This window comes from Nicotiana tomentosiformis, chromosome 6 (genome assembly GCF_000390325.3).
Source record: "Nicotiana tomentosiformis chromosome 6, ASM39032v3, whole genome shotgun sequence".
NCBI lineage: Eukaryota > Viridiplantae > Streptophyta > Magnoliopsida > Solanales > Solanaceae > Nicotiana > Nicotiana tomentosiformis.
The window spans coordinates 107,753,972-107,763,250 of NC_090817.1; the positions used below are offsets into that span (position 1 = coordinate 107,753,972).

At 42.6% G+C, this 9,279-nt stretch overlaps 2 protein-coding genes across 2 annotated transcripts; both read right to left on the reverse strand.

The window, feature by feature from the left end:
* Positions 1–2,509: 2,509 nt before the first annotated feature.
* Positions 2,510–6,852, reverse strand: LOC138894556 (uncharacterized). Its single transcript, XM_070179260.1, has 7 exons — positions 6,039–6,852; positions 5,651–5,951; positions 4,137–5,500; positions 3,113–3,908; positions 2,917–2,976; positions 2,755–2,833; positions 2,510–2,590 (listed from the first exon to the last, which is right to left on the reverse strand). Exons 1-7 carry the CDS (start codon positions 6,850–6,852, stop codon positions 2,510–2,512), a joined length of 3,495 nt encoding a protein of 1,164 aa, XP_070035361.1.
* Positions 6,853–7,960: 1,108 nt separating this feature from the next.
* LOC138894557 (uncharacterized) lies at positions 7,961–8,584 on the reverse strand. Its single transcript, XM_070179261.1, has one exon. It carries the CDS (start codon positions 8,582–8,584, stop codon positions 7,961–7,963), a length of 624 nt encoding a protein of 207 aa, XP_070035362.1.
* Between the last annotated feature and the right edge of the window lie 695 nt (positions 8,585–9,279).

Consider the following 9,279-nt stretch of genomic DNA (forward strand, 5'->3'; position numbering starts at 1 on the left):
TGAGACCAAAACTGGTTTTCTTTCTTTTCTTTTCTTTTTTCTTGATTTTAAATCCTAATAAAATTAATTAAAACCTAAATTAAGTCTTAAATCAATCTAATTTGTAGAAATAAACCTAGTTATCTATTTTACCATAATTAATTAAATTAGACTAATGAAGGAAGAATTACTAATTTGCAATTTAAAGCTAAAAATGTAAAAATGACTCTCATATATATATATATATATATATATATATATATATATATATATATATATATATATATATATATATTTTGATTTTCGTTTAATAATGCAATTAATTCATGCAATTAAATCCTAAATGCAACTAGACCTAAAATGTTATGCACGAAATACTTTAGACATTTTGGTGTTTTTTCCTTATGATTTTAGCATGTTAAATATGCAACTAAATGCAAGCAACTTTTAACCAAAATTCCTACAAATTCTACAAAACTAAAAACAATTAAGAAAAAATCTATTTGTGAATTTCTATAGGAATATTTTAGTCGGGCAAAAATCACGTGCTCACAGCTGCCCGTCTTTGCTTGGAAACACGAAGAGTTTTCGGGCAAAGATACCTTGAGCAAATACGAGCGATTTTTGACCGTTTGTATACTCCATGGAAGCATTTTGAAAACGTTTGACCGAACCTTGCTTCCGAGGTTGCCTACATATCCTCGGCTATGGAGGAATCAGGTCAGTGTAGTTCTGAAAGTTTTGGTAGTTAGAACTACCGAGAAGCTATGATTTCACTGTTGCTGCTGCTGCTGCTCTTTCTTGCTGAGCTCCCTATTACACCAAAGTCAAAATGAAAAAGAAACTAACTAAGCCTATCAGCTACGAGTTACAAGATTCCTATCTATGAGTCTTCTGAAGCTTGATCTTGAGTCTTGAATTGTTCTTCATGCGGACTTTTGACTTGAACCTTGATGCTTGCTAACTGCAGGTGCTAGTTCTTTCTTCTTCAGCTTTTCGGATCAAGATGGGACATGCAAAGCTTGCGACTTCAATCATGTCTTGAGCAGCCCATATCTTTTCATCTACTTCTACATTTTGGATTCACTTCTTTTTTTTCTTCTTTTTTTTCTTTTTTTTCTGGATTGAGACTTCTTCCTTTGGTCATCTCGGACTGTCAGCTCGCATTCTTGAGGCGAGCTTCTGCTACTTCTAACTTGAATTTAATCCTCAAATGGCTTCCCTCGTTCTCCAGGTGGGCGCCTGATGACTTAAAACTCGAAATAAACTCCCTCATTCTCCAGGTGGGCGCCTGCTGACTTAAAAACTTGAAATAAATTCCCTCATTCTCTAGGTGGGCGCCTGTGCTGACTTAAAATAGAAATGAATTCCCTCGTTTTCCAGGTGTGCGCCTGATGACTTAAAAACTTGAAATAAATTCCCTCGTTCTCCAGGTGGGCGCCTGATAATAACTTGAAAATTAAAACAAATTCCCTCATTCTCCAGGTGGGTGCCTAATGATTGACTTGAACTTAAAATAAATTCCCTTATTCTCCAGGTGGGTGCCTGCTTACTTAAAAACTTGAAATAAATTCCCTCATTCTCCAGGTGGGTGCATGTGCTGACTTAAAACAGAAATGAATTCCCTCATTTTCCAGGTGGGTGCCTGATGACTTAGAACTTGAATAAATTCCCTCATTCTCCAGGTGGGCGCCTGATTACTTAAAACTGAAAATAAATTCCCTCGTTCTCCAGGTGAGCGCCTGATGACTTAAAACTTAAAATAAATTCCCTCATTCTCCAGGTGGGAGCCTGATGTTGACTTAAAACCTAAAATGAATTCCCTCGTTCTCCAGGTGGGCACCTGATTACTTAAAACTGAAATGAATTCCCTCGTTCTCTAGGTGGGTGCCTGATGACTGACTTGAACTTAAAATGAATTCCCTCGTTCTCTAGGTGGGCGCCTGACGACTTACACTTGAAATGACTTCCCTCATTCTCCAGGTGCGCGCCTGACTACTTAAAACCGAAATGAATTCCCTCGTTCTCCAGGTGGGCGCCTGATGACTTAAAAACTTGAAATAAATTCCCTCGTTTTCCATGTGGGCGCCTGCTGACTTAAAACTTGAAATTAATTCCCTCGTTCTCCAGGTGGGCGCCTTGTGACTTAAAAACTTGAAATAAATTCCCTCGTTCTCCAAGTGGGTGCCTGATGTTGACTTAAAACTTGAAATGAATTCCCTCGTTTTCCAGGTGGGCGCCTGATTACTTAAAACTGAAATGAATTCCCTCGTTCTCCAGGTGGGTGCCTGATGACTTAAAACTTTAAATAAATTACCTCGTTCTCCAGGTGGGCGCCTGATGTTGACTTAAAACTTGAAATGAATTCCCTCGTTTTCCAGGTGGGCGCCTGCAATATGACAACATAGACAAAACAGAGAAAATTTTCTGCCCCAGTTTGTACCAGGAACATTCATTGATTGTTACTTGCATCCCATTATCCAGGAGGGTCCTGAAAACTTAAAACTAGATCCCATTATCCAGGAGGGTCCTAAAAACTTAAGACTGAACTTATCTGGAACATATTTTCCTCATGGGGAATTCCTAGCACAGCAAACAAGATTTCTTTCCCCTGCTTAAAACAAAGAAAATTTTGTCAGTTTGAAACTTTGGCGGTTAGTTTGTGGCATCCTTGCTGAAGGTGTCTGCTTCTGCCACTATCCTGCTTCATTCTGATTAGCTGCTTCGGGCTACGAAGAATTGTTTAACCTTTCAATCGGACCTCGAACACAAAACCTCTGAATGACTTGAATCCCTTACACTCAACTCGTCATATAACACTTTCATTCTGACAACTGTGGAACCTTTACATTTCCTACAAATTCACGAATCACTTGACCAACTGAAATTCAGTTACCATCGCATTGCTCATTCTAAACCATGTCACTTGGAATGTGCCTGGCCAAATCGCTTGGTGCAAATAAAAAGCCGGTAATGAGCTTTGAAGTCCTTTCTTGCCTGCTTAACAAAAGACTAATTTGACAGAGACTTAGAAAAATAGACCCAAAAGAAACGAAGCGAAGTGACTTCGAGAATTAGGAATAAAAAAAAAACTGAGATGACTATTTGAAGAAAAATTGGAGTTCTCTTGTACAATATTCCCCCATTTAAGAAAAATCTGCTAGCCAGACGTCGAATGGTTCTCTTTTGATCGCCTGTGGCATGTGCCGGATATACCCCTGATTTGATGTATTCCTTGACATCATGGAACCAAGGCTCGCCATCAAGTTCCTCCTCAACCACATTGCAATAGGCATGCTGATCACGGATTTGGATTTGCAGAGGGTCGACGTAAGTCTTATCTGGATGGTGTAACATTGACGCCAGAGTAGCCAAGGCGTCGGCAATCTCATTATGACTCCTGGGAATATGCCTGAATTCTATCGACCTGAATCGTTGGCAAAAGTTATGCAGACATTGTCGATACGGTATGAGCTTCAAATCACAGGTCTCCCATTCTCCCTGAATCTGGTGAACCAACAAATCTGAGTCTCCCAAACCCAATATTTCTTGAACTCCCATGTCTATAGCTAGCCTCAAACCCAGAATGCATGCCTCGTATTCAGCCATGTTGTTAGTACAATAAAATCGAAGCTGAGCTGTTATGGGGTAGTGATGCCTTGTTTCAAAAATGAGTACAGCCCCTATTCCGACACCTTTCATATTAGCAGCTCCATCAAAGAAAAGTTTCCAACCTGGCTTTTCATCATGATCAGCATCGTCAACATATATCACTTCTTCATCAGGAAAATAAGTCTTCAGTGGCTCATATACTTCGTCCACCGGATTCTCGGCCAAGTGATCGGCTAGGGCTTGGTCTTTCATCGCGGTCCGAGTCACATAGATGATGTCAAATTCTGTGAGTAAAATCTGCCACTTTGCTAATCTCCCTGTGGGCATAGGCTTCTGAAAGATATACCTTAGAGGATCCATGCGAGAAATGAGGTAAGTTGTGTAGGATGACAGATAATGCTTCAACTTTTGTGCCACCCAAGTCAGTGCACAACATGTCCTTTCAAGAAGAGTATACTTAACCTCATAAGGAGTGAACTTCTTGCTGAGATAATAAATGGCTTGCTCTTTCTTGCCTGTGATGTCGTGTTGACCCAGCACACAACCAAAAGAATTATCCGTGACCGTCAAATAGAGAATTAAAGGTCTCCCAGGTTCTGGCGGGACCAACACAGGGGGGTTTAACAGGTAATTATTGATCTTATCAAATGCCTGCTGACACTCATCAGTCCACTTAACCGCAACATTCTTCTTTAGCAACTTAAAGATGGGCTCATAAGTTGTCGTGAGTTGAGCAATAAACCTGCTGATGTAGTTTAACCTCCCGAGCAGGCTCATCACCTCAGTTTTATTCTTTGGTGGTGGTAATTCTTGGATGGCCTTAATCTTTGATGGGTCCAACTCGATACCGCGTTGACTGACTATGAATCCCAACAGTTTCCCCGACGGGACACCAAATGCACATTTCGCCGGATTGAGCTTGAGGTTGTACCTACGGAGCCTTTGGAAAAACTTTCTCAAATCCCCAACATGGTCGGACTGTTTCTTTGACTTTATGATCACATAATCTACATAAACCTCAATTTCCTTGTGTATCATATCATGGAATATGTTAGTCATTGCCCTCATGTAAGTTGCCCCAGCATTCTTTAAACCGAATGGCATTACCCGGTAGCAATACGTCCCCCATGGCGTAATGAATGTTGTCTTTTCTGCGTCTTCCTCGTCCATCAGGATCTGATGATATCCTGCATAACAATCCACGAAAGACCCGATCTCATGCTTGGCACAATTATCAATCAGAATGTGGATGTTCGGCAATGGAAAGTTATCCTTTGGACTTGCCTTGTTGAGATCACGATAATCAACACACACCCTCATCTTACCATCCTTCTTTGGTACTGGTACCACATTAGCTAACCAAGTGGGATATTGAGTGACCCGAATGACTTTTGCCTCCAGTTGCTTTGTGATTTCTTCTTTAATCTTCACACTCATGTCAGTCTTGAACTTCCTTAACTTTTGCTTGACAGGAGGGAAAGTAGGGTCAGTTGGCAATTTATGAGCTACCAAATCAGTGCTCAAACCTGGCATGTCATCATACGACCATGTAAAGACATCTTTGTATGCAAACAGTGTTTTGATTATTTCTTCCTTGATTTGTGGTTCCAGATGCACACTTATCTTGGTTTCCCTGACATTATTTTGATCCCCTAAATTTATTGCTTCGGTTTCATTCAAATTAGGCTTGGGTTTTTCTTCGAAGTGTTTTAGTTCTCTACTGACTTCTTCAAATGTTGCTTCTTCATCGTATTCTGTTTCATCATCACCCTCTACTTCTTGGATCGTTATTTCAGAATTAGATTGGCTTTTAAGATTTGGCTGAAAATTCCTCATGCATGTCATGTCATTGAAACCAGCATAAAAAGAATTGTACAGAGAGAAAAAGCAAAAAAACAAAAATGAAACGCTATCAGGATTAATGGAAAACTGGAAATTGTATTTTATTGAAAATAAGAGGATAGAAGGGTTTGTACATTGAACAAGCAAAAACTAAGAAAAATCTGGATTACAACCCTAGAATAACCCAGATGATAGAAAGGAAAACAAAGCAAACTACCAAAACTCCTTCCGGATGGGGAGAGGAGTAGCTTTCCAATTGCTAAGCTTCACATTTGGCCCAACAAGCTGCGCATCGGCATTAGTGGAACCTTCCCCGATTTCGACCATATTAACCTCATCAAACAGACTCTGGAACCTCTTGATCAGCTCTTTATCAAAGTTGACCACAGGTTTTGGGACCACTGATATTGGGCGTTTGGCGACCCCTGACTTGACGAAAGACTTGGAGATATATGGAACAGGTTTAGGGAGTGACCATGCCTTTCCTTTCAAACTTTTAGCCTTTTTCACGTCCTTCCCTATGAATGTGAATCCCAAACCAAATGTACCGAAACTTTTACGTGGACACACCGGATGCACAATACCCTACAGAGATGAACCCAAACCTTTGCCCGGCAGAAAACCATTCTTCAACATTTCATTTGCTACCATGACAGACGCGGATGGTATCTTCGGACCTAAGATGCATTCTCCTTCGGGAATTTTCCCGACAGACACTGTTTTGAATATTTGGTAAACCCAAGGCCCTTTATCATCTTCAACTTCAATAAATGGAATGATTGTGTCATTGTAAGCAGATGAGTTCTCATCACCGTGCACAACTATTTCCTGCCTGTCCCATTCAAACTTTACCATTTGATGCAGAGAAGACGGGATTGCCTTGGTAGCATGGATCCAGGGCCTGCCCAACAACAGGTTATAGGAGACAACCACATCTAGCACTTGGAACTCCATAGTGAACTCTACTGGCCCTATTGACAAATTGAGCCTTATATCACCGACAGAATCTTTCCCTCCTCCATTAAAGCCTCGAACGCATACATTATTAGTGTAGATCCTTTCAGTGCCAATCTTCAACTTTTGCAAAGTGGACAGAGGGCAAATATTTGCACTAGAACCGTTATCCACCAGTACCCTTGAGATAGCAGAATCCTCGCAATTCACTGTGAGATAAAGAGCTCGATTGTGTTCTGTACCCTCTATAGGGAGTTCATCATCTGAGAAAGTGATCCTGTTTGCTTCGAAAATCTTGTTAGCAATCTTTTCCAAGTGGTTCACCGTGATCTTATCAGGAACATGAGCCTCGTTCAAAATCTTCATCAGGGCTTTGCGGTGTTCATCTGAATGTATCAGCAAAGACAAAAGAGAGATCTGAGCTGGTGTTTTCCTCAACTGTTCTACAATGGAATAGTCTTGCATTTTCATCCTTTTTAGGAATTCCTCAGCCTCTTCTTCGGTGACCGGCTTTTTTTACTGGGATGTGGCCGTCCCTGAATGGCTTGGTTTTCCTAAGTTCTTCTGGGGTAAAACATCTCCCAGAACGAGTCAGTCCTCCGGTTTCATTGACTTCTTCCTCTACTTCTTTCCCTTTGTATGTTACTATCACCTGTTTGTAATTCCGCGGGACGGCCTTTGTGTCAACTATTGGTAACTGGGTCACTGGCTTAATAATAACGGGGGTAACACGAGCCCCTTCCACGATTATGACAGGCTTGCCCGGGACCCTTGGCACGACCACTTTTTGCTTTTCCTTGTTCGCTTCAACATCAACCGGAGGCCCTTTCACAACCCATACAGATGGCTTCACGTTGAGCGTGCTTGGCTTCTCCGACATCCCTTCAACTGTCAAAGGCGTTGCCTTTGCAGAATCTAGAGCTTTAATTGGACCACTTTCGCTAGCCCGGATCATCATGACAGACTTGGAAGAATTCTTGGGCTCCCCATCCTTATGAACTATCTCGATTATATGTGTCTCTGCATGGGCCGGCAAAGGATTTTGGTTGATGTTTGGCGCTTCTGGGCTCTGGACCATAATTTGATTTGTATCAATAAGTTTTTAGATCGCCCTCTTCAAATGCCAGCACTTCTCCGTGTCGTGCCCCGGGGCATCAGAACAATACGCACATCTAAGGGAGTAATCAAGGTTCCTTGGAGGCGGATTTGGTATCTTTGGCTCAATCGGCCTCAAAACGTCCAACTGCCTCAACCTCTGAAACAAACTTGTATAGGACTCTCCAAGATGGGTGAAGGTTTCTTTCCGCTGCTGCCTCTCTTTTCTGTAATCTGGCCTTGGTCGAAAACTTGGACCAGTAGGGTTTTGGTATGTATGTGGGGGTGTATAAAGATTTTGTTGGGTTGGAGCACGCCATTGCGGGTAAGGAGGGGGTTGAGCATATGACTGTGCGTGGTGAACATGGTATTAGGGTAGCCCAACAGAATATCGAGGGTCTTGTGGTGGGAAATAATGCTGAGATGGATTATATGGAGCTTGGGTGTAGGTTTGAGGCCGGGGTTGAGTTTGGGTGTACTAGTGAGGCAGACCCCTTGGGCCATGCCACGATCCGGAGACAAACATAGCGACATCTTCTTTCTTCTTTTTGCCTAACAGGCTTCCGGTGCCACTTTGAATTGCCTGTGTGGTTGCTTTTATGGAAGAGTAGCTCATGCTCTTGCTTGACTTGAGTCCCTCTTCCACCATTCCTCCCATCTTTACCACATCGTTGAAGGACTTACCTATGGCTGAGATCAAATGGCCAAAGTAAGTGGGCTCTAGGGCTTGAAGAAAGTACTCGACCATCTCATCTTCCTCCATTGGAGGGTAGACTCGTGCAATTTGTTCTCTCCATCTGAAACCATATTCCCTAAAGCTTTCATTGGGCCTCTTCTCGACCTTGGTCAAAGATAGGTGATCCGGGATAATGTCTATATTGTACTGAAAGTGCCAAGCAAAAGCCTGAGCCAAGTCATCCCATGTGTACCACCTGCTAGTGTCTTGGTGGGTGTACCATTCTAGAGCTGCCCCACTCAGACTCTGACTGCAATACGCCATTAATAATTCATCTTTCCCACCGGCGCCTCTCATATTGTTGCAAAAGCCTCTCAAATGGGCCACGGGATCTCCATGTCCATCGTACGGGTCAAACTTGGGCATCTTCAACCCAGCGGGCAGTTGGACATCCGGAAATAAGCATAAATCCTTGTAAGCCACGCTTACTTGGCTTCCTATCCCTTGCATGTTCTTCAAAGATTGCTCTAGACTCTTCACTTTCCTGAACATCTCGTCCTGCTCCACGTTCCGGGATGGTTTCTCAGTTTCGATAGGAGGTTCAAAGTGAGGGGTGTGGGAATGAGGATCCGCGACTTTGAAAGTTGGTTCTGGGACATGATATTGGGTATCTGGAGCTTGAAACGTGGGTTCACTAGAAGATCTGTGAAGAGTGGCTCACGGAGGGGCTACGAAAATAGGAGCAGATGTCGGAGCATAGTATGCGGTTGTTTTGGCTGGTGGGGCATGAAAGGTTTGGGACGAGGTGCCAGGATAATGATGATAAGGGGTAAAGCCTGGTGCGTGCTGAGGGGAAAGGTCAATGGTAATGGGATCTTGGGCTTGTGACAGTGGTGGGATGGAAGCGGGATTTTCTGGGTAGTTAGCGGGGAATGAAGGTGGAGGATGCCCCCTGATCCAGGCTTGATACATTTCTGCCATTTGATGCTTCAACCTGTAGACCTCCTCTTTTAATTCAGACTCCGATTCTACAATCTCCCTTGGCGGGTCGACAACACCCGTGTCCGATTCTTTGCTAGTCATGACTGCCTTGCACTTTGATCTGGTGTTATAGGGGTGAC

Bases quoted from the DNA above. Each gene is read 5' to 3' on its own strand.
- LOC138894556 (XM_070179260.1), bottom strand. From the start codon at position 6,852: ATGCAAGACTATTCCATTGTAGAACAGTTGAGGAAAACACCAGCTCAG. The intron at 3,909-4,136 runs GTTGTGTGCTGG...CTATGCCCACAG, and splicing joins GGTCACGGATAATTCTTTTG to GGAGATTAGCAAAGTGGCAG. The intron at 2,977-3,112 runs GTACAAGAGAAC...TTTGTTAAGCAG, and splicing joins TTCTTAAATGGGGGAATATT to GCAAGAAAGGACTTCAAAGC.
- LOC138894557 (XM_070179261.1), bottom strand. From the start codon at position 8,584: ATGCCCAAGTTTGACCCGTACGATGGACATGGAGATCCCGTGGCCCAT.